The sequence below is a fragment of the Nicotiana sylvestris genome, chromosome 7, assembly GCF_000393655.2.
Source record: "Nicotiana sylvestris chromosome 7, ASM39365v2, whole genome shotgun sequence".
NCBI classification, from domain to species: Eukaryota; Viridiplantae; Streptophyta; class Magnoliopsida; order Solanales; family Solanaceae; genus Nicotiana; species Nicotiana sylvestris.
The window spans coordinates 51,478,628-51,500,464 of record NC_091063.1 but is presented as its reverse complement, the minus strand read 5'-3'; the positions used below and the strand labels follow the sequence as shown (position 1 = coordinate 51,500,464).

Below are 21,837 nucleotides of genomic sequence, written 5' to 3'. Positions count from 1 at the left end.
CTTTGGTAGGGACGCCGATACGGCGTCGTTTGAGTCCGTGTTTGGGCAACCGGATTTGGACTGGGCCTGAGTGCTGGTTGGGCCAGTTATTTTGTTTAATTTTTGGCCCAAACCGATTTCCTTCACTTTTGTTTTCTAATTTCATTTTTTTTTTAAAACAAAAAATAAAATAAAAATAATAAATAACGAAATTAAAACTAAACAACAATGCAACATTTTAACACAATTACCACAAAAATTATTTAAGTAAGTTAAAAACCTAGAACAAACGATGCACACATATATATCTATTTTTTGAATTTTCTTTTACTGACCGAATTATGGTTTAATCATCCTGACATACATATTTTGTTTGTTAATGATTAAATGCAAAAATGGACAGATCCACAAATGACTAACAACACATGTCACGAAAACTCAAACATTTGTACAGCGAAACCATTTGTTACTATTTTTATTTTCTTTTGGAGAGATTGCTCGTAAAGCAAAAATCACGTGCTTACAGATTCAACAAAACAGTTAAAGCATATCGCAATTCTCTATTCGGTAAATACTACGACACACCATCATAATTTAAATGTCATTTAGTCTTTAATAGGTAATTAAATATTTTTAACCAAATATATGTGTCATCTTTGGCTTGAAAATATATATTTGACTAAAGAATATTAATTTTACCTCATCATATTCACTATTTATAGAATAATTGATTCACCTTTGGATAAATCTTTAAGTTCTAGCAATAGTGAAAATTAATTTATCCTCTAATTTTTAATTATTGATATTTTATTAATTTCATGAATAAATTATAATTTTATGTATGCATATTTTTTATGAACATACTAGTTTGGCCACTTTGGTGACGAACAAACTATATAAACATAAATGCATACATAAAATAAGCATTAGGAAATTTTATGCATGTGAATATTTTAAAACATTCTAGTTTGATCACTATGGTGACTAACAAACTATATGAACATTAGCACTTGAATAAAATAAATAATTAATGGCTTTATCAACTAATAGCCCAATACAAATTACTTAAATATTGACATCTACGTCTCAAACAGAAACAATAATGAGCCAAACTTTATATCAAAGAATTGCTAAAAGACAAGAATTAGATAAACTGCCCAAACATAAGGTATCTCATTGTTACCTCTTATATTTTATATTTGGTGGGCCATAATCCAATTATCAAAACACCAAAGTTGTCGCTATCTATCTTCATTATACTTTTATTATTTTAACATCAAATAATCTGAAGCGGAGGTAAAATAATTCTCATGCTACTTTTAAGAGTGAAAAACAAAGATGAATTTAGTGGGTAAAACCAATGAATTCATAATTAATAACTAGGATTTAACTTCCACCATCCAAAACTGAAATCGTCAAATCAAACAGAAAGTCACTAGAGTTTATATCCATCATAATACTTTATCTATAAACAGAAGACTTCACGCACATGATTAAATTTTGAAAAAATATGTGTAGTTCTGATTTTTAAGGGCAACATCATAACGCCGACATAATCATAATATATAAAATTTCTTTTATGAAGATTATACTGAAACTTATTTGTTATCATCATGATTTGGGCTAATTGCCATATTTGGGCTTCGTGCCAATTATTTGAACCATTCGGGGATTTTGACTGATTTTCCTTACTATACTTGTTAAAAATCATAACCTCGGTCATGTTTCTATCTGTTTTAAACAATTTGAGCCGGTTTTATCATACTATTCCTAAATGAGAGGAATTTGTGGGCTGAGATCTCTATCTTCTATTATTGTATCCGAGAGGCTGTAAGGTTAATGAATGAGAGGGGTTGAGTACCCAATGGTGAGGATATTATATATGTTATGGACCGGGCTGCACGCCGCAACAATATAGAGCTTGGGCTGTAGGAGCCCCTCCGGAGTCTACACACCCCCAGTGAGCGCAGTCGACTATCTATATAGATCGGGCTGCACGCAACAGCGATGTACGGATCGGGCTGCACGTCGTAGCGGTTATTCTGATTTCTGTTATTATGAGAGATATATGGGTCGAGAGCTGAGAATGACCACTAAGTGATGAGAGTGAGCCCGAGGAGCTGATACTGCTCTGAGTGATCTACTTGTTATTTACCTGCTAAATTTCTTGTTTTACTTGATTTAAAGAGATTTCACTTGACTTCTTCACTCATTTACTGCTTTATGTGATTTTTATTGCTTTGATATAGAATTGCTTTGTGCCTTTACGTATTTTCATGCTTTCACCATTATTTATAATTATTACTCAATTGGTCGGAGTACTCACATTACTCCCTGCACCGTGTGTGCAGATTCAGGCATTGCAAAGTTCGCTCCTGAGTGCTGATCTTCCTGTCCAGGCAGTGTTTCGGAGATCACGAGGTAGATGTTGGCGTCCGTTGCCCCCGTGCCTCCCTTATCTTATCATTTTCATGTTCTTAGAACTATTATATCGGGTTTAGTGATTAGTAGACTGTATCAGGATTTTTCTTAGTTGCTCATGACTTGTGACACCCCGGTTTGAGCTGTGTTGGGATGGCTTTTACTGTTGTTATCGTTAATTTAGAAAATTATGGATATTATATCATGCTTTAGAACTGTTTATGATATTTAACTGTCTAAAAGAGGTGTTCTGTTTTGGTCTGGCTGGCTTTGTCTTCACGAGAGGGGCCATCACGACCGGGTTTGGGAATTGGGTTGTTACAGGGACATGAATTATAAGTTTGTCATCATCAAAAATGGGGAAATTGATAGGTTATATATGCACCCTTGTTATGTTTTGATGATCTAACAAACTTCCTGTCAAGAACCAAATAAGAAACCTGTGACACATCCTCAAGACCTTAAGATCAACAAGTCTCTAGTTGGGGACATGGTTCAACTCTTCAGAGTCAAAGGAACAATGGAGGGAACAGATAGGTACTAGTTCCCTTGGTTACTGGACAAGTCAACTGCTCCAGCTATAAAGTTATTGCATGCTTACGTAACAGTGCAAAACAGTGCAGCAGTCAACTTTATAGGGAATTCCCTTTACCTACCTTGCTTACATTATTCAAGTGATGTCACAAATGAATTATTAACATCAAACAAAGGAAAAATAAAACACTTGCACATTCAAGAATTGATTAAGCATTCTCTCAAGTGGTCCATCAATCTTGCAAGTGACTCTCTAGGGAATCAAGAACAAAGAACAACATAGCAACGGACCAATTTCCTGTATTGAGTTATTATATGTCCTTAGTTGTGTTGTACCTTTGTTGAAGTTCTTTACTTGTAATTCCTACTTAGCTTAGTTAGAAGCATTGCGTTGGAAATCTTTTGAAATCATAAACCCTTATATTTGTGTCTTGGCTAGAGTTAGTCGAGTTGTAAAGTCTTTGTAATAGAGTTATCACAAAATGGCTTGTAATAGAGTTGTTACAAGTTAGTCAAGGATTAAGAGGTTAATTACTAGGTTTACAATAGGTTGTAATCTAAAGTTTGCTCTGTAGTGAAGTTGAAATCCTACAAGGGTAGGTCGTGGTTTTAATCCCGTGAGCTGGGAATATTTTACGTAAAATTTCTCTGTATCATTTACTTACTACAGTGTGCGTGCATTCTGTGGAAACTAATAGAGAACCTGATTCTCTATATAGTTTGGTGGACCCTCGAATTCTATCAAATATATATATATATAAATTTATATTCTACGTCGAAAATACTCAATCTAGATGAATCCAATACATTAATATTACATCCGCCGATGTCTCATTTTATCATCAATGCATGACTTGCTCCTACATATAAAGTTCTAAGGAAACTTTTGCTATGTGCCAAAAATTCTTTTTTCCCCTTTAGTGTGCCCGATCGGTTAAACACCCGCCATATATTAAATGAAACGCGAGGAAGTAAATGTTTCTGTTGTTATAACAATTCCTAATCTTTTGCCGGAACATTATCAGTTGTAAAAGAAATAAAGTAGAGGTAACACTTCAATATTAATACGTCATTTATGTCTTCGTATATATTTTTGCTTTATAGTTTGGAAGTGCAAAATGCAAATAGCACCCTCATCACTATTTCGGCAATGGAGAAACTATCACATTATTAACACCATCGCATATTTGTGAAAATGAAGCAAGTTGAGAAAATTGTGTGGTAATTTAATTTCAACTCCACTGATCAGTACAACAATAAGCATGTATAAGGGTAAAATTGGAGACAATGTTATCCTCAATTTGTTACGACCCAAATCGGAGGGCCGCGACGGGCACCCGGTGCCTTATTCAACCGAGTACCAATATAACATATCTTTTTTATCACACCATCATTGGTAAATTGACCATAAGGCCATCATGATATAACCGGAATAAAACATAAGGGAATAGTAGACATAGGACGACCCACGTGATATAGAAACGTATACAAGCGACATCCGGGCATATAAGGCCGACATGATCATTTGTACACTCAAAACATAGGCCAACAAGACCATACAAGTATCCATATATATGACATCTGTCTACAAGCCTCTAAGAGTACATAAACGTCATAAAGGTCGGGCCCGGGCCCCACCATACCAATTAGTACATATCCAAATCATACTTGTGACGACCCGGCCGGTCGTCTTAAGAATTAACGCCCCGATCCCCTATTAACTGCTTTCCCCAAGTTTATTTATGCTATTTTGATTTGCCGAGATGTTCGGTTTTGAGTTTCGGAGAGTTTTGGGGCATCTAGTCCCTAAATAAGAGCTTAAGTGTTGAAAAATTGACCATAGACGGAGCAATATGAAGACAGCCTCGGAATGGGAATCTGATGGTTCTGTTAGCTTCGTTGGGCGATTTCGGGTCTAGGAGCGTGATCGGGTTGTATTTTGGAGGTCCGTAGCTAATTTAGGCTTGAAATACCAAAAGTTGAATTTTTGAAGTTTCCGGTCCGATAGTGAGATTTTGATCCGAGGATCGGAATGGAATTCCGGAAGTTAGAGTAGCTCCGTGGTGTTGAATGTGACATGTGTGCAAAATTTCAGGTCATTTGGACGAGGTTTGATAGACTTTTTGATCGAAAGCGTATTTCTAGAGATTTGGAGCCCTTAGGCTTGAATCCGAGGTTAAATTGGTGTTTTGTTGTTGTTTTGAGCGTTCTAAAGGTTGGAAGAAGTTTGAATGATGTTTTGAGATTGGTTGGCATGTTTGGATAAGGTTTAGGGGGCCTCGGGTGAGTTTCGGGTGCTTAACGGAAGTTGAATTTGGACATAGGAAGATTTTTGCATTGCTGGTGTCTGTAATAACCGCACCTGCGGTTTGGGTCCCACAGGTGCAGAGCCGCAGAAGCGGAATTGGGAAAGTCCAGCAGGAGTCGCAGATGTGGTAGAGCCATTGCAGAAGCGGAGCTAGGAAGGAGCTACAGGTTCCGCAGATGCGAAAGTAATATCGCAGAAGCGGTGCCGCATCTACGAAAAGGGAATCGCAGGTGCGGAGTTAGGCCACTAAGTGAAAGTCGCAGGTGCGACCTTTTGTCCGCAAAAGTGGGACCGTAGATGCGGTCAGTGGACCGCAGATGCAGAAACAGCTGGGCACAATATAAAAATTTCAAAACAAGGGTTTAGCCATTTTGAGAAAACTTAAGCTTGGGAGCTCGGATTTGAGCGAGATTTTGAGGGATTTTCAAAGCTATCGATTGGGTAACGATTCCTAACTCCTTTTTGATTGTAACCCATTAATCTAAATATGAATTCATCCTTTTATTTTGGGAATTTCTATGAAAATTGGGAAAGTTAGAGCCATGTAATATTGATCTTAGCTTGTGATTCTGTTACTGCTTTATTTCTATTTTAAATTGTTTACTTCCGCAAAATTTTGGTTTTTTCTTCCGCAAATTAGGCTTATGTAGTCGTAGAGACTAGGTGCCGTCACGATGGTTCACAGAGGGCGAACCGGGGTCGTGACAATACTGACCAAATAGGCAACTCCAGAGCAAGTAGAGTGCACCAACACCTTCCGCTGAGCTGATAGCCTACTAGGATGACTGTCAACCTGTCTATCGGGATATGCGGGCATGAAACGCAGTGTCCCCAAGCAAAATGGACGTCAGTACAAATAAAGTACTAAGTATGTAAGACATGAAAAGTAGTATATAAAAGGCATGAAAGAAACATGGAGTAAAGGACTCAACCTGTAAGTCTGAATTGCTCTGTGAATCGTGAAACATTTATAATGTCATGCATGTTCATATAAATGTCATATCATGCATAGGTAGATGCGTACATAACATCACCAAGACTCTGAGAGCATCGTATCGTATCATATTGGCCTCTGTCGGCGAAATCATCAACGTATACCAACCGATCAGGTGGTGGTGCATATATAACGTTGTAGCATTTTCCCATACCCAATATATATATATATATATATATATATAATATACACGTATATATAACGCCATCTGGTCATGAGTCAATGTACATGTATAAATGAATGCAATGCATAATGAAGTAAGTCAATAAGATATCTCGGAATGTCATAAGATCAATATGTCTTCGGATAAACTATACCAACTTACGTATTTTCTGAGACCCGTGAACAGACGATATAATAATAGGACAGATGGGGAATCAATAAGATAGGCACCCCTAGTACTTCTATGAATAGAGTCATTTATGAAAGTTGCGCGTTTGCTTGTTTCGTTTGTATCATATGGATTATGCCAAAAGGAAAGAATGGATAGTCTTGACATACCTTATCGCAATATGTCCAATAACCAAGTTGAACTCGTCTCGTCACAGTTTAATCTACAACAATGATAATAATGATATCGTTAAGCTACGAAAGATGCAACTATCGTACAATAAACGACAAGCTTATTTTAGATTAAAACGGGCAGCATCTCTCCGATTTTTCTTGCTTTCCCAAGTCCATAAACCAACAAAAAAGCATACAACCTTCACATGTTTACTTTCATCACCACAACACAAATCTAGCTATACAACAACAAGTGCATACACATCACCAATGAAACTACTATTTAACATGTCGAACTAAGAGCTCGGATTGAATCCCGTTTGAACCCTTTAACCACAAAGTCAATATTCATTAACTTAATAACATGTCCAATATGATATTAAGTATAATGGGAGGACTTCTAACCTCCTATTCATCTCCTAATCACTCTCAAACAGCCCAACAATCCAACAACAACAACAACAAGTACAACTTTCCATGATTATGTTATCTTTTTGCTTCATATTCACAGTACCAACAACAAGTTAGACATGTAGACAATATATTTATAATAACAACATCACAAGAAAGTCATTTTCCAAGGTTTCCAAATATTTAAAGTTCATGGAAACAACCTTTCGAAATTAGTCCATTAAAAATAATAACATCTCAAACTATTTCAAGTCTCCTTTTGTAATATTTTGCTCAAATAATGCAACCAACATACAAACAAACTTAAATCAAATGTAGTAGTCTATTATAATCACATTAACCAATAGTAAAAATACGAAATTTCAGCCAAACACAGCCCACAACTATTCTCAATGACACCACGACACTATAGGTATTGTATTCTCTTCTTGAATTAACTTTTGGTGTTCAAGTTTGTGTGCAAAAATTTGTAGTTCACCTTGAAACTCCAATATATATGAAGGAGGAACTGATTCTTATCTTAATCACCAAGAACAACATAAAATCTGAGGTTACTTCACTTTGAAGAATACTCCAAAATAACTATAAGATGAAGAACTACGATCTAGCAAGCACCACGAGATTTCTAGCATTGGATTCATATTTTTGTCTTGGTTGTCACTTTAGAATCATGGAGAAACTCATTGAGAGCATCTATGAGGGTTTAGGAACTGTTTTGGACGAGCAAAATGAGTTAAAACGACTTAGAATTGAATTAAATACAAGCAGGAGTTTTACACCGACTTTGTGGGTCCCAAGGGAGCTGCTTGTGCAGTCTCGCAAAAATGTGAATATCTCTCTATTCTGTTGTCGTATCATTGAATGGTTTAATGCCTTAGAAATTAGACTCATAGATATTCAATTTGACAAGTGGTTCATCCCGTAATTACAAGTATATTTGGAGAAAAACTTAGCTCATTTGACCTAATTTTCAGCATATTTATGAATGTAACTTATGATGACCTTTGCCATTTATTCCACAACTCGCTTGACTTCAAAACATAACACACGGCTATAATATGACTAAGATAACACATAACATGACCTCCTTATCATTTTATGCACCATAGTCTCACCCCAAAAGTACATGTTATAATATTCCCAACTTGTCGACTTTCGACAAAACTTATTTTCTTCCGGTCGTTTGGCTTCTAAGCCTTCCAACCCTCTTGGTACTTGCAGTTCAGCATCTTAAATATTCTTAACCTCCAAGGTAACATGATTAACTTAATTTATGTACTTTCAAAGATGATCTCATTTCTGAGCTTACATCAATTAACTTACGATGTACTTTTACGTACGAAAATATGATGTGTAACACGATTCCCCAATAAAGAAATGAGAGGGAAGCACGGTCCAATGCAACTTCAAGTGAAGCCTAAGGGTACCTCGTGTCAGAGCTCAGGAGGGACGAACGATACATCTGGGATCAGGCACGGCTAAACAACAGATCCAGACCAAGTACAGTTTCGAGACCACGGAAAAGTTAAAACGGTTGAGCATGACAAGTAGGGAGCATAATATTCGCCCTTAACCGGATATTACAGTGCAAATCCCGTCCGATATTAACTGTCGATTGGCATTTACTAGAAAAAAAAGATTTTTTCCTTATTTAGACTTGTACTAGGATTGAAATTCCTCTACTATATAAAGGGAAGGATTTTTTTCATTTTAACACGCTGTTGACACGTGTATCAAAGCAATAAAAGTTTATTTTTATCTTCTAGCTATTATTCAAAGTGTTCTTTAGTTACTCTCTTCTTTAATTGCAACCGAGCCCATATCGAGGGTTCAATCGAGGCAGGGTTTTAGTGTTCAACTTAAGACCAGGCTTGATTGTTCCATTCTCAGTCTGCTCACTTGAACGTCGATGCCGAGTCTGGACAATACGGCAAAAATAATAACATGGTACCTAGTAGTGGTTCACCTCCTGTTGATCCCAATGGTGTCCCAATAGCCTATTTGGTCGACGCTAATTCACAGGTTGGCATCAACATCAATCTGCCAACTGGCCCCGAAAAAAGCATTCACGGGCCACCCCAGCCATTGGCTAGAGAAAAAACGATAATGTAGTTGCAGACCCGGAGTCACGTCCCTAATAGGATCGAGCCCGAGCGGATTAGGAAAACGCTCGAAGGGATGAACAAGTTGTCGTGGAACCGGATGAATTTGGGCCCAAGAAACTTCCGAGGTGATGAAGATATTCGAAGCATTGTCAAAACGGGTGAAGTCTGGCAAGAAAAATATAGAGGCCAACGACAAGAAGGTGGAAACTTATTACTCCAAGGTCGATCAGATCCCGGGAGCACCTCCAATATTAAAGGGACCGGATTCTAAATAATTCATTCAGAAGCCTTTCCCCCAGCGCGGCATCGAATCCGATCCCGAAGAGGTTTTGAATGCCCAACATTCCCAAGTATAATGGGACTACGAATCCAAACGAGCATGTAACCTCCTATATATGCGTGATGTTTCACATTCAGGGACGGTCAACCGGCGGTTGACACGTGTTCGTAAGAATGACGCGACTGATAGGATGTTTCACTAACCCGTCGACCAGGTTGTAGCGTATGGAAGAAGGAACCAGGATCAATTAATCACTTCTCGTCGTTTTGATAAATTTGCTCTCCGAAAAATGAGAGGACTATATGTGTACAGGTAAAATCGGGGACAATTTTACCCCCGATTCCCCAATAAAGAAACGAGAGGGAAGCACGTTCCAACGCAACTTCAAGGGAAGCCGAAAGGTTCCTCATGTCGGAGCTCGGGAGGGATGAACGATGCATCTGGGATTGGGCATGGCTAAATGACGGATCCGGACCAAGTACAGTTTCGAGACTACAGGAAAATTTAAACAGTTGAGCATGACAACTACGGAGCCGTAATATTCGCCCTCAACCGGATATTACGGTGCAAATCTCGTTTGATATCAACTGTGGTGTGGATCATCATTTACTGGAAATAGAAGATTTTTACCTTATTTGGACTTGTATTAGGATTAAAATTCCCCTACTATATAAATGGGAGAATTTTTTATTTTAACACACTGTTAACACGCATATCAAAGCAATAAAAGTTTATTTTTATCTTCTAGCTATTATTCAAAGTATTCTTCAGTTATTCTCTTCTTTAATTGCAACCGAGCCCATATCGAGGGTTCAATCGAGGCCGGGTTTCAGTGTTCAACTTAAGACTAGGCTTGATTGTTCCATTACGATTGGTTTGATCGTTCATTCTCTCTTTAATCTAATTATTTGTTGTTCTCAGATCATTCATATTGAACTAAATCACACATCCTTTAAACCGCGCAAAAATTATTACTCATTTTTAAGGGTAAACAAAGCACTACAAATGCAACACACTAGATGTCAAGCTAGCGCAATTGAAGAGAAGATAATTTGCTTATAAGTAATCAATCTCAAAAATAATTCTTTCACCAAATTGGATGGCAGGAAGTGTTAGAGTAGTGAGGATCTCTAACTTCCCACATTTCAATCATAGCGGGTACTCGATTATTGTTATGACAACAGACCACATGAGGCACTGCTAGAACTGGCTGCACTGTTTCTTCAGCAGGGTTTTCTTCTTTCTTTTCAGGACCAACGGTCACGATCTTAGCAAATCCCACCTTTTTCCTAAGTATGTTCACCAGCTTTACTGCATCTATTCCCTCTCCGATCACTGTCAGCTCGTTCTTTTCTACTTCTATACTTACTTTCTCCACCCCTGCAACTTTAAATATATGAATAAATAAATGTGTCTATTTACCATTTAATTAATTTTATGTATGGTCATTTAAATTTATCCATTAAGTCGATTTTATCCACTATCACAGTAAAGTTATTAATAAAATTTTACAATAGTAGAGTTACAAAATTAACGATTGAACTTTATTCACTATAACGATAAACCTACTTGCCAAGATGATTTTATTGTTACAATAGGTAAAGTTTGTGACGTCATTGTTATAATGAGTAAAGTCTAATTCCATTAATATGATAAAAAATTGTAAAATTTGGTGAGTACTTACGTGAAATTAATTAATTCATCTAACATCTTAAGATTTTAGATGATGCGACTGTCACACCTTTTAAAAATACAAAGCAAATATTAGTACTTATACGTTTTAGCTAACTAAATAATGCTCAATATATACTAATGTTTCAGGATAAGCTTAAGGTCTTCCTTTGCTTTAGATTCTTAAGAATCCAATAATGTTGTTAATTAGTTACCTCGTAAAGTTACTGCAATGGACATGACTTTATTTTTGCATGTAGCGTCTTGAACCAGGCAAGGTACCAACCAACCTAAAACAAACTTCTTCAGACTAGGACGACGCTTGCATCCATTGAGAGACACATTAAGAACCACCTTTTGCTGCATTATATTAACAAGAAAATAGCAATAACAAATTATCAGTAATTCTACTAACTAAGCTGCATTTTTATTGCGCATTTAATATTTTTGGATGCTAAAGAAATGATTATAAATGTATAGTACCTTCATTGTTCCTCTGTTGTTAAAACTTCGACGCTTAACAAGGTTGTTAGGTTGCAATTTTGTTTGATCTTGTCCTCGTATTTATACTTAAATCACGTTGAAAAGCCTAACACTAAATGTTTCTAGGAAATATTCAGACAGCCTCCAGGGCGTTACATCATAAATGAAGGTGTCTATTATGACACTTAATTCCGACCTGTAAATGGTCCCTCCATTCTGACTTCTCTTAGTTGATTTTGTAAAGTTGGAGCATATTTTTTCTCGCGAACACGACCTTTTCGAGTTTTGAGGGTTGGGTATAGAAGAGATGGTTTAATTAGCCGAAATCAAAAGTCAAGCAAGTCAAACAATTCAAATTTAACAACTATTCTTTCCGTTCACTTTTATTGGTTCATTATACTAAAAATATATTTTTATTTTTACTTGTCAATTTTAGCAAATCAAAAGGATCATATTTTTTCCTGTTTTACCCATATCATTAATTACTCATTTCACAAATTATTTTAAAAAAACTTCTCAAAACACTATCATTATTGTGGGCACTATAATAAAATATATATTTTATAAATTATTTTTTAAAGGGAATGCAAAATTTATTGTAAACAAGTAAAAGTGAATGAAGGAAGTAGTTATAAGTGACCTTCTGAGTAGGTTAAGGGCAAAGCTTCCCCCACCTGATCTTGTTCAGACTCCAAGTCACTACGTTTTGTATTCATTCAAGTCTTTTTGATAAGTATTCCACTGTAGCGGTGTTCAATTGGGAACGGAATTTAAGAAGCAAAAAGAAAAAACATTTGAAATTGATTATCTTAAATATGGATAGCATTTTGTGATTATAAAAGTATGAGTAAAATAAAAATTTAAAATTAATATAAAAAAGTATCGTTCTAATGTTAGCGACTTGATTATATTGTTTTCTCATCAATTTCCTCTGAAGTCATGATAAAACTACGAGAGAATACATAGGAACTCCGTGAACTATCACTTTGACATTTGAACTTTGAGGGGGTCTTATTACCTCCTAACCCAGCTTGAAGTTAAATTATTAACTCCCAGTTCTCACCTTTATTACTATTTTTTTTTATAACTTTTTCTTTAGGTCTTTAGTTTGGCGGTGATTTGATGGAGTCCGGAACCAAGTGTGGTTCTTTTGGACTCAAACAATACAAATAGGTAAAGAAAAAAAATTGTGTACCATTTTATGTATAGCGATGTTATTCGTCATGCTATACCTTAACGGCACATTTATCTGTTAAGGTATAGCGCAGTGAATAACCGCGCTATATATAAAATGTGGCGCCACCAATAATTCATATGCAGTTAACTGACCCACCAATAATTCATATGGGTATAGCGCATGCATTCACCGCGCTACATATATAGTGCCTATCATGCTGCGCTATACATTAAATAATTGTATCCCCTCCCCTCCCCCCGGACTGATTTTTTTCTTATTTAATGAGTTTCAGAATTTAGTAAAAATCCATTCAGGATCCTTGAGGTCTTCAGAAATATTTGTTCGTTAAGTTATTTTACATTTTATCATAATGTCCGAAGAGCGAAGAATTAGGGTTTCATTATAACGAGGGAGGGGGAGGTGAGATTGTGGTAGAGAATAACTCAGTACGCTATAGTTATTCTCCACAGTGTCATGTTAAGTTGCCACTTACAATGAATTACGATAGATTAGTATCGTTGTTATATAAATAAATAAGGGTGAGCAAACGTTCTGTGAATATTAAAGTAACCAAAAGATATCCGTATTCTGTTACTTGGCAAGGGGTTGCTTGTTATCTTGAGTTTAACATCGAAGACGATGAAACTCTGACAGATTTTTTAAGGAGTCCGGATGAACATCGGGAACTTCTTGTGATAAAAATGTTGGAAATGTACGTCAAGGTTGAAGACGTTCGCAATAATGAGTTTCCGCAAAGTAGGGATATCCCTCAATCATCGGTGGTTATTTGGCACAATTTTAGCTAAACAAGTTCCGGATGAAAGAGTTTGGCAAGATTTAAACCTATTTCCACGGGCGAATGAGGAGCGAGGACATAACTTCTCCCGAAGTTTACATAATCCACAAGCCGAGTGGTAAACTTCAATTTTTCTTTGTATTACGATGTTTATTTTTATGTATTGAATTTGTATTAACACTCATATATTCCACAAGGGACACCATCCAGATATAAATTTTACAAGTTATGAACCAACGAACAATTGGAATATGCCTAGTTTTCGTGTGTTGGATCATGGTGGTCCACTCGGAAATTATCATCAACAGGATAATATGCATCATGGGATATCAATACATTATGATTGTAAGTGAAGTGATAAAATTTATATGTAAAGTTTGGATCAATTTGAGAGACTCATTATTTTATTGGTTGAGCAGTGAAAACGAGCAACTTGAAAGTCTTGTCCTTACTCAATTGCCCAAAGATGACATATTTAATCTGGATCTGGCAGGTACGCAGAATCAGGAAGATGATAGTGATTATGATAACAATGCTGATGAGTCTAGAGATGACACACCCTTCCCTGATGAGGGGTGATGATGATGAGGACGAGAATGAAGAACCTGATTTGACGAGGGAGCATGCTCTACCTCCCGTTAGACCAAGAGTATCGAGTCACATGTGCCGTTTCTTTCAAGGGAGGTTCCCTACCTTGATTAGTTTCTAAGTATGTCGGATGTGGATGCCCTCACAAGGGATCTTGATGAAATTTGGACCGCAATATGGGATGAATCTAGAGTAATAGTGCTATCAAATGGCATGTTTTTTGCTGATAAAACGCGCCTAAGCAGGGTTGTGCGAATGTACATCATAAAAGAGTGTCGTGAGATCGTAGTTTATGAGTCATCTCCGGAAGTATACAAAGTTATTTGTCGTAGATGATTTCAAGGTTGTAATTGGATGTTGGGTGGGAGAAAGTTAAAAGAAAATATGTGGATTGTGGAGAAATACATTGGCACCCACAATTGTGAAATGGACACATTCAGTGAGAATCATTTTAACTTAAATGTTGACTTAATTTCTCTTGTCTTGATTCCACATATTGAAGCGTTTATAGGTACAAGCAAAAAGTGTATAACATCTATCCACCAGTTATATGGGTGTACCATTACCAAAATAAAGGCATTTTTCGGGCGCAAACATGCGTTTGAAATTATTTATGGTAACTGGGATAAGTCCTTTGCCTCTCTACCCAGGACATGGCTGCATTGCAACACTTTAACCCCGGGAATGTTGTTGAATGAAAACTTGAGCGGAGTTCTGGAATACCATAACACATATTCAAATATGTATTATAGGCATTTAAACTAGCCATTGATGGTGTTGTGAATTGTCGGTCGGTAATATCCATAGACAACACTCATGTCTATAGAAAGTATGATATTAAGTTGTTGATTGCCGTTGCAGTAGATGCTAATAGAAGTATATTTCCTCTAGCATTTTCTATTTGTGCCAATGAAAGCCTAGAGACATGGATATTATTTTTGAACCACTTGAAAGAGCATGTTGTTAGACAGCATTCAGGTATTTATCTAATATCTGATCGGCATGCCGATCTTTTAAGTTCTGCACAAAATTTGTGTGCATGGAAGGAACCGTATGCCTACAATCCTTACTGTATTAGGCACTTGGAAGGCCAACTTCCAGAGGGCTTATTCAAACAAGGACTTGCATGATTTAATGTGGATGGCTGCAACATATCATCAAGAGTGTAAATTCAAGATGCAAATGGAATTGATTAGGCAGGAAATCCCAGAAGCCTATCGTTGGTTGATGCGACATCAGCTTGACAAGTGAACTTTGCATGCGGATGGTGGTAGACGATGGGGAATTCTAACTACAAATGTGTCAAAGTCTTTCAACGGGTTATTGAAGTCTGCACGTGGATTGCCTGTCACTGCGATGGTACGGATATCATTCAAGCAGATGGCGGAGAGGTTTGTTGAAAGATCTAGAGGTACATCGTCATTGATGGAAAGAGGTGTTGAATTTATGCCACAACCAATGAAACGATTTGAGAAATACAGGAACCGAGCACAGTGGCATTCATTTTTGCAATATTGCAAAGAGAGTAATATTTTTGAAGTCCGCACTGGTCTGCATCATAACCGAGGGAATAATACACGCACCGTCAATGAAGCCAGAAGATTATGCTTCTATGGAAAATGGTCCATCTATCACTTGCCATACTCACATGCCATGAAGTGCTTTGAGCATACAAGTTTCGATTTGCTAAGAGGTACATTGATAAAGAACATAGTGTTGTTGCATACTTAAGCACCTATAGTGAATAGTTGCAGCTAGTGGGTGTTGAGCATTATTGGCCACCGAAACCATTTAAAATGATGTGTAACAAGGATTATGTGCATCAACGGGAAGTGCAAAAAAGAACGCGTATACAGAACCAAAAGGATGTTGGTGATACTGTTTATGCGCGTAAAGTGGCATATGTTCCCAAACAAGACACGATCGCCATAAATGTACTTAAGCTACTTTGAGAAGTGGTGGTAATTCAGCTCCAGGTGGCAGTTCATCTAATGTGACCAATTATCAAGGATAAACATAGTGTTTAATTGCAGTAATTTCATTGTACTAAATGTCTGTAAACGTTCAGCTTGCAAAATGTATGTGATAGAATATATGAATCCACCAAACTATATAAAGACCAGGTCCTATATAGGTTTCCACAGATAAGGCTAATGTAACAGTAAGTAAATGGAACAGGAAACTTTTACATGGAAAAATCCCTGCTCAAGGGGATAAAAAAATCACGACCTACACTGGTAGGATTTCAACTTCACTATGAGAAATCTTTAGATTACAACCTATGCAACCTAGGAATTAAACTCTTAATCCTTCACTAACTTGTAATACACCTATTACAAGCCACTTTGCAAAACACCTATTACAAAGACTTCAACTCATGACTTTCTCTAGTCACGACACAAACACTAAAGGTTTATGGTTTACAAAGGGTTCCTAATTAAAGCTTCTAGATAAGCAAAGTAGGAATTACAATGAAGAAAAATTACAAAGTTACAACTCAACTAAGGATATACAAGTAACTTGTTGTAGGAACTGGTCCGTAGTGGTATTGTAGTTTGTTCTTGATGAACTTGAGAATTGAATGCTTGATTGTTAGATGCTTAGAATGCTTGAATGAATTCTCAAGTATTCAAGTGATGTTTTGTTGTAATGTTTAGTGTTAATACAACTTGTATGACATCACTTGAATGATGTAGTCACTTGGTTGGTATAGGGTCCTTCCCAATGAGAAGTGATTGTTGCACTGTGTTGCGTGTTTAGTGCAAGCAGTCACTTTCCAGTTATAGAGAGTTGACTTCGTACTGTTGTCAGGGGAACCCAAAGGGATCAGGTCCCGGTGTTGACTCTTTATCTTCTAAAGTCATAGCAACTCACATTAGTTTGAGTCCGTTGATTGAGTTGTGTTTCAAGTGTATCAGGTTCCTTATCTGGTTCTTCGACAGTAAGTTTGTTAGATCGTCAAAACATAAAGCTAAGGTACTATAAACCTATCAATTTCCTCCTTTTTGATGATGACAAACTTAAAAATTGACAATCATATTTAGAGCAACAAAAACCAGATAAAGTAACAGGAACTGTACAAGTTCCCCCTGGCTTTATGCTTCTCCCTTAATCAGTCTCTGCTATTAACACTGATTTCTTCTCCTTGTTCCTCTCCTATAGGTACAACTTCCTCTTTATATCCTTCATATAAATCCCCCTCATCTGGATCCTCTTCTGTCTGATTGCTCCATAGTCTACCACCAGCCCAATTGACTTTTTGTTTCATCAATTCCTGCTCACCTAGTTCTTCTGGATCAGTTATCTGAGATGGTATCTCTTGGCAAGACTGATTCATAATAACATTGTTGACAGCAAAAGTTCTACTAACCCATTGAGCTGTGGATTCCTTTCCTTGTTCATTACTCTTTTCCCCTGTATGTACTGCATCTTTTGTACCATTTTTCGCCTTCCTTGTCTTTTTTTCATTTGATTTAGGATCAAAAACAGGTGTTGCTGCATTAAGTATCCTCCTAAATACCTGTGAAGTAGCATTTGGACTTGAGACATTGTTGGTATTCACTACTGCCAATTGATTAGCTCCATTTACATCACTCTCTTCATTCTCTAAAACTGCAAACTTGTTGGCTACCTGAATCTGCTGATTAACTGGCAAATTAGTTGGGACTATCTCCATTCCTGCACTAGGCATGACTTGTTGTCTCTGCTGATTATTACCCACTTCAAATGGAACCATCTACTTACCTGCATTCCCTCCATTTTGTTGCACATTCTGGGGATCAACTGGAACAATTTCTTTTCCAGTTTGACCTCTAATTTCAGCCTGTTTTGCACCATTTTTTACTCGATTGTCCCTAACTTCCTTCCATTGTTCACCAAGATTCCCAATAACTTTACCACTAGATAAGATCATAATTGGATTATTCTGAGAGTTCTGAGCATTACCTCTTGCATCAGTAGCTGGCTTCTCCCTATCAGGCTCCACAAAAAGTTCTGGATGTAGTCTCCAACATGATTCTTCATTATGTCCTTGCAACTTGCATTCCTTACAGTATTTAGGTATATAATCATATTGTATCTTCATCTATTCAGTTTTGACAGTACCTGCATCTTCATCTTCTATATCCATACGAACTCTTTTTGGAAAATCCTCAAGCAAATCCACCAATACCTTAACTCTAGCACAACTTGGCGTAGTCTTATTGACTGTGGCCAAATCTAAATACAAAGGAGTTCCAACAGCTGAAGCCAATGAAAGCAAACACTCGTTTACAAAATACGTGGGCAACAAGTTTGGAAAAGAAATCCATGCCATCACCGTAGATGTCTCTTCCCCGACTTTAAACATGGTATCATATATCAATGGACGTACTTGATATTGACATACATCCTTAGCCTTCAAATAATATGCTCCTTTAGACGTAAAATTTGCAAAATCCTCAAGCAAAGTAAATCTGATCAAAACATGATGATCTCTAAACAAACCAATATTGCATTCACCCTTGATTCCACATTGCGCTGGAAGAATTTTACGTATCTCATTCAATTCTGGCCATCCATAGAAAAATTTCCCAAGAACTGTGTATTGTAATCCTTCCATGATATTCATGCGTTGAACTTCTGCTTCAATCCACTTAATCATAGGTTACCCATGTAGAAAAGTAACAGGTTTCATTGGAATTGGCTTGATGATCTCATTAGTTTTTGAACTGGATGTACTTGTGTGCATGGCAGTATTTAATGCATTGGGTTTAAGGATCTTGGAGTAATCTAATGGTTGTGGAGTAGGATTAGAAGTGGTTATGGGGTTGAGGGGAGGCAGACCAACCGTTGAAGATGGCTGGCCACCGGCCGGCGTGGCCATGTCAGCGAAATCACGTGTTTCTCTCTCTAGTCGCCCAGAAAATTGCCGGAGCCTCCCTAAAAAAATTCTTTTTTTAACCTCTATTAGTTTTAGGATATAAACGGATTGAGTGCGGTGAGCGAGGATCGAACAGGCGACCTTCAGATCTTCAGTCTGACGCTCTCCCAACTGAGCTATCCCCGCTTGTTGAACACATATTCAAGGTGTTCATGATATTTAAAACCTGGAGGTTACTTTGCATAGACTTCTTCCTTGAGGAAATCATTCAGAAATACACTTTTGATATCCATTTGGAACAGACGAATTCCATATGTGATGCAAAGGCAATGAGGATTCTAATAGCTTCTATACGAGCAACCAGATCAAAAGTCTCATCATAATCAATTCCTTCCTCCTAATTCACTACTAGAAATTCGAAAAAAGCGACCAAAATTAGGCGACCAAAATTGGTCTATCACGAAAAACGACCAACGTTGGTCGCTAAATTGAAAAAAATAATTAAATAATTATTCTAAATATATTAGCGACCAAGGTTGGTCGCTTTTTGGTCGATAATTTGGTCAAAATATTGACCGGACTGGTCAGACTTTCTTGGTCAAAGAAATACTGAAATTAGCGACCAACTTTGGTCACTAAAATGAGACCCACTTATAAAATTTTAATAATTATATTATTATTTAATTTTTTTATAAAATATAAATAAATATAATTTAAAATTAGCGACCAAAGTTGGTCGCTCACGAAAGGGGAAGCAGATAGAGACCAACTTTGGTCGCTAATCTAAGACCCAGTTATAAAATTTTAATAATTATTATTATTTAAAATAATTATAAAATATAAATAAATATAATTCAAAGTTAGCGACCAAAGTTGGTCTCTTACTAAAAGGGAAGCAGATAGAGACCAACTTTGGTCCCTAATATGAGACCCAGTTCTAACGTTTAACAATTATATTATTATTTTAAATATTATATAAAATATAAATAAATCTGATTTAAATTTAGCGACCAGCGTTGGTCGCTAATTTTAATTTTCTGGATATTTAGCGACCAACTTTGGCCGCTAATTTGAATTTCAGGATAATTAGCGACCAAAATTGATCTCTTTTTAGGTCATCATTGGTCAAAATTAAAAATTACTTTTGTATTTACTATTTAAATAATATAAATGTAATCCGTTAACACTTTTGTAATACAAGGGATGAATACACTAAAATATACTCTAACATGCTATATATATAGTTAAAGTAGTACAACGAAGCATGTTTTATATATATGTGTAAATTGAATCATCGACTTATAACCTACTCAGATGCATCGTTGAATATTAAAAACAAAACGTCTCAACTTATATCAATTAATCTGTTATAATTAATTCATCGACTTATAACCTGGTGATGAATGAATGTAATTTATTAACTTTGTTACAATACAAATAATGAATACAATATCATGTACTATAACATGCTATATATGTAGTTAAAGTAGCATGAAGTGTGTGTGTGTGTCTGTGTGTGTTATATATACACACTAACATATACTATAACAAGTTATATATACATTATAGTATTACAGTGAAGTGCCTGTGTGTGTATAACAAGACACACACAGAGACACTTCACTGTAATACTATAATGTATATATAACTTGTTATAGTATATGTTAGTATGTGTATATATAATACACACATACACTTCGTGCTACTTTAACTACATATATAGCATGTTATAGTACATGATACTGTATTCATTATTTGTATTGTAACAGAGTTAATGAATTACATTCATTCATCACCAGGTTATAAGTCGATGAATCAATTATAACATATTAATTGATATAAGTCGAGACGTTTTGTTTTTAATCAATACTCTCTCTCTCTCTCTCTCTCTCTCTCTCTCTCTCTCTCTCTATATATATATATATATATATATATATATATATATATATATATATTTATATTTATATATATAGACACCGACAGACTTTTTTTGTCGCTTATAGTAATTAGTAAGTGTATTAGTTGTAATTAACTTATAGATTGACATTACACTAAGTATTAGTGTATTAGCTAATATATATATATATATATATATATTTAAAAAAACCAAAATAGAAAAAATTATTTTTTAGAAAATAGCGACCAACTTTGGTCGCTATTTTGGTCAAAAGGTCAGAAAATAGTGACCAACGTTGGTTGCTATTTTGGTCAAACAGTCAAAACTAAATTAGCTACCAAAATAGTGACCAACGTTGGTCGCTTTTTGTAAATCCAGAGTCAAAAACGGGTTTCCCCCTCCCATTCTCTTATTTTCTTCCCCAAATCTCCCCAAACTCTCTCTCAATACATTCCCCTCCCCTTCTCTATTTCCCCCACACAAATCAATCCCCCCACCCCGCGCCACCACTGTGATCGCACGCCACCACCGCCGAAGCCGCTGCAACACCACCACTGCTTTTTAATCCTCCTTTTAATCTATCAAGGTTAGTAATCTACTTTATTAGCTTTTTAATTTTTAATTTTTGCTATATAATTTTATGTAATTTTTTAAAGTTTTTGTCTATTTAGTATTAGGGTTTTTGGTTTGAACTACATTAAATTTAGAATTAAGGTATATAACTCAAATTAATGCATTTATATTATTTAATGTATAAATTATGAACTTAAGGTAAAAATTATGAACTACCTAAAATAATGAACTTATGGTTCTTAATAGAACTTAAAT

The 21,837-nt window shown here is 36.1% G+C and overlaps 1 protein-coding gene and 1 non-coding gene across 2 annotated transcripts; both read right to left on the bottom strand.

Annotated features, from left to right (window-relative positions):
* Positions 1-10,527: 10,527 nt before the first annotated feature.
* LOC104236903 (heavy metal-associated isoprenylated plant protein 47-like) lies at positions 10,528-12,144 on the bottom strand. Its single transcript, XM_009790951.2, has 3 exons — positions 11,691-12,144; positions 11,423-11,567; positions 10,528-10,916 (listed from the first exon to the last, which is right to left on the bottom strand). Exons 1-3 carry the CDS (start codon positions 11,694-11,696, stop codon positions 10,624-10,626), a joined length of 444 nt encoding a protein of 147 aa, XP_009789253.1. The 5' UTR covers positions 11,697-12,144; the 3' UTR covers positions 10,528-10,623.
* A 7,081-nt stretch (positions 12,145-19,225) lies between these two features.
* On the bottom strand, positions 19,226-19,298 carry TRNAF-GAA (transfer RNA phenylalanine (anticodon GAA)). The gene has a single exon. It is a non-coding gene; the product is annotated as a tRNA-Phe (tRNA).
* Positions 19,299-21,837: the final 2,539 nt, after the last annotated feature.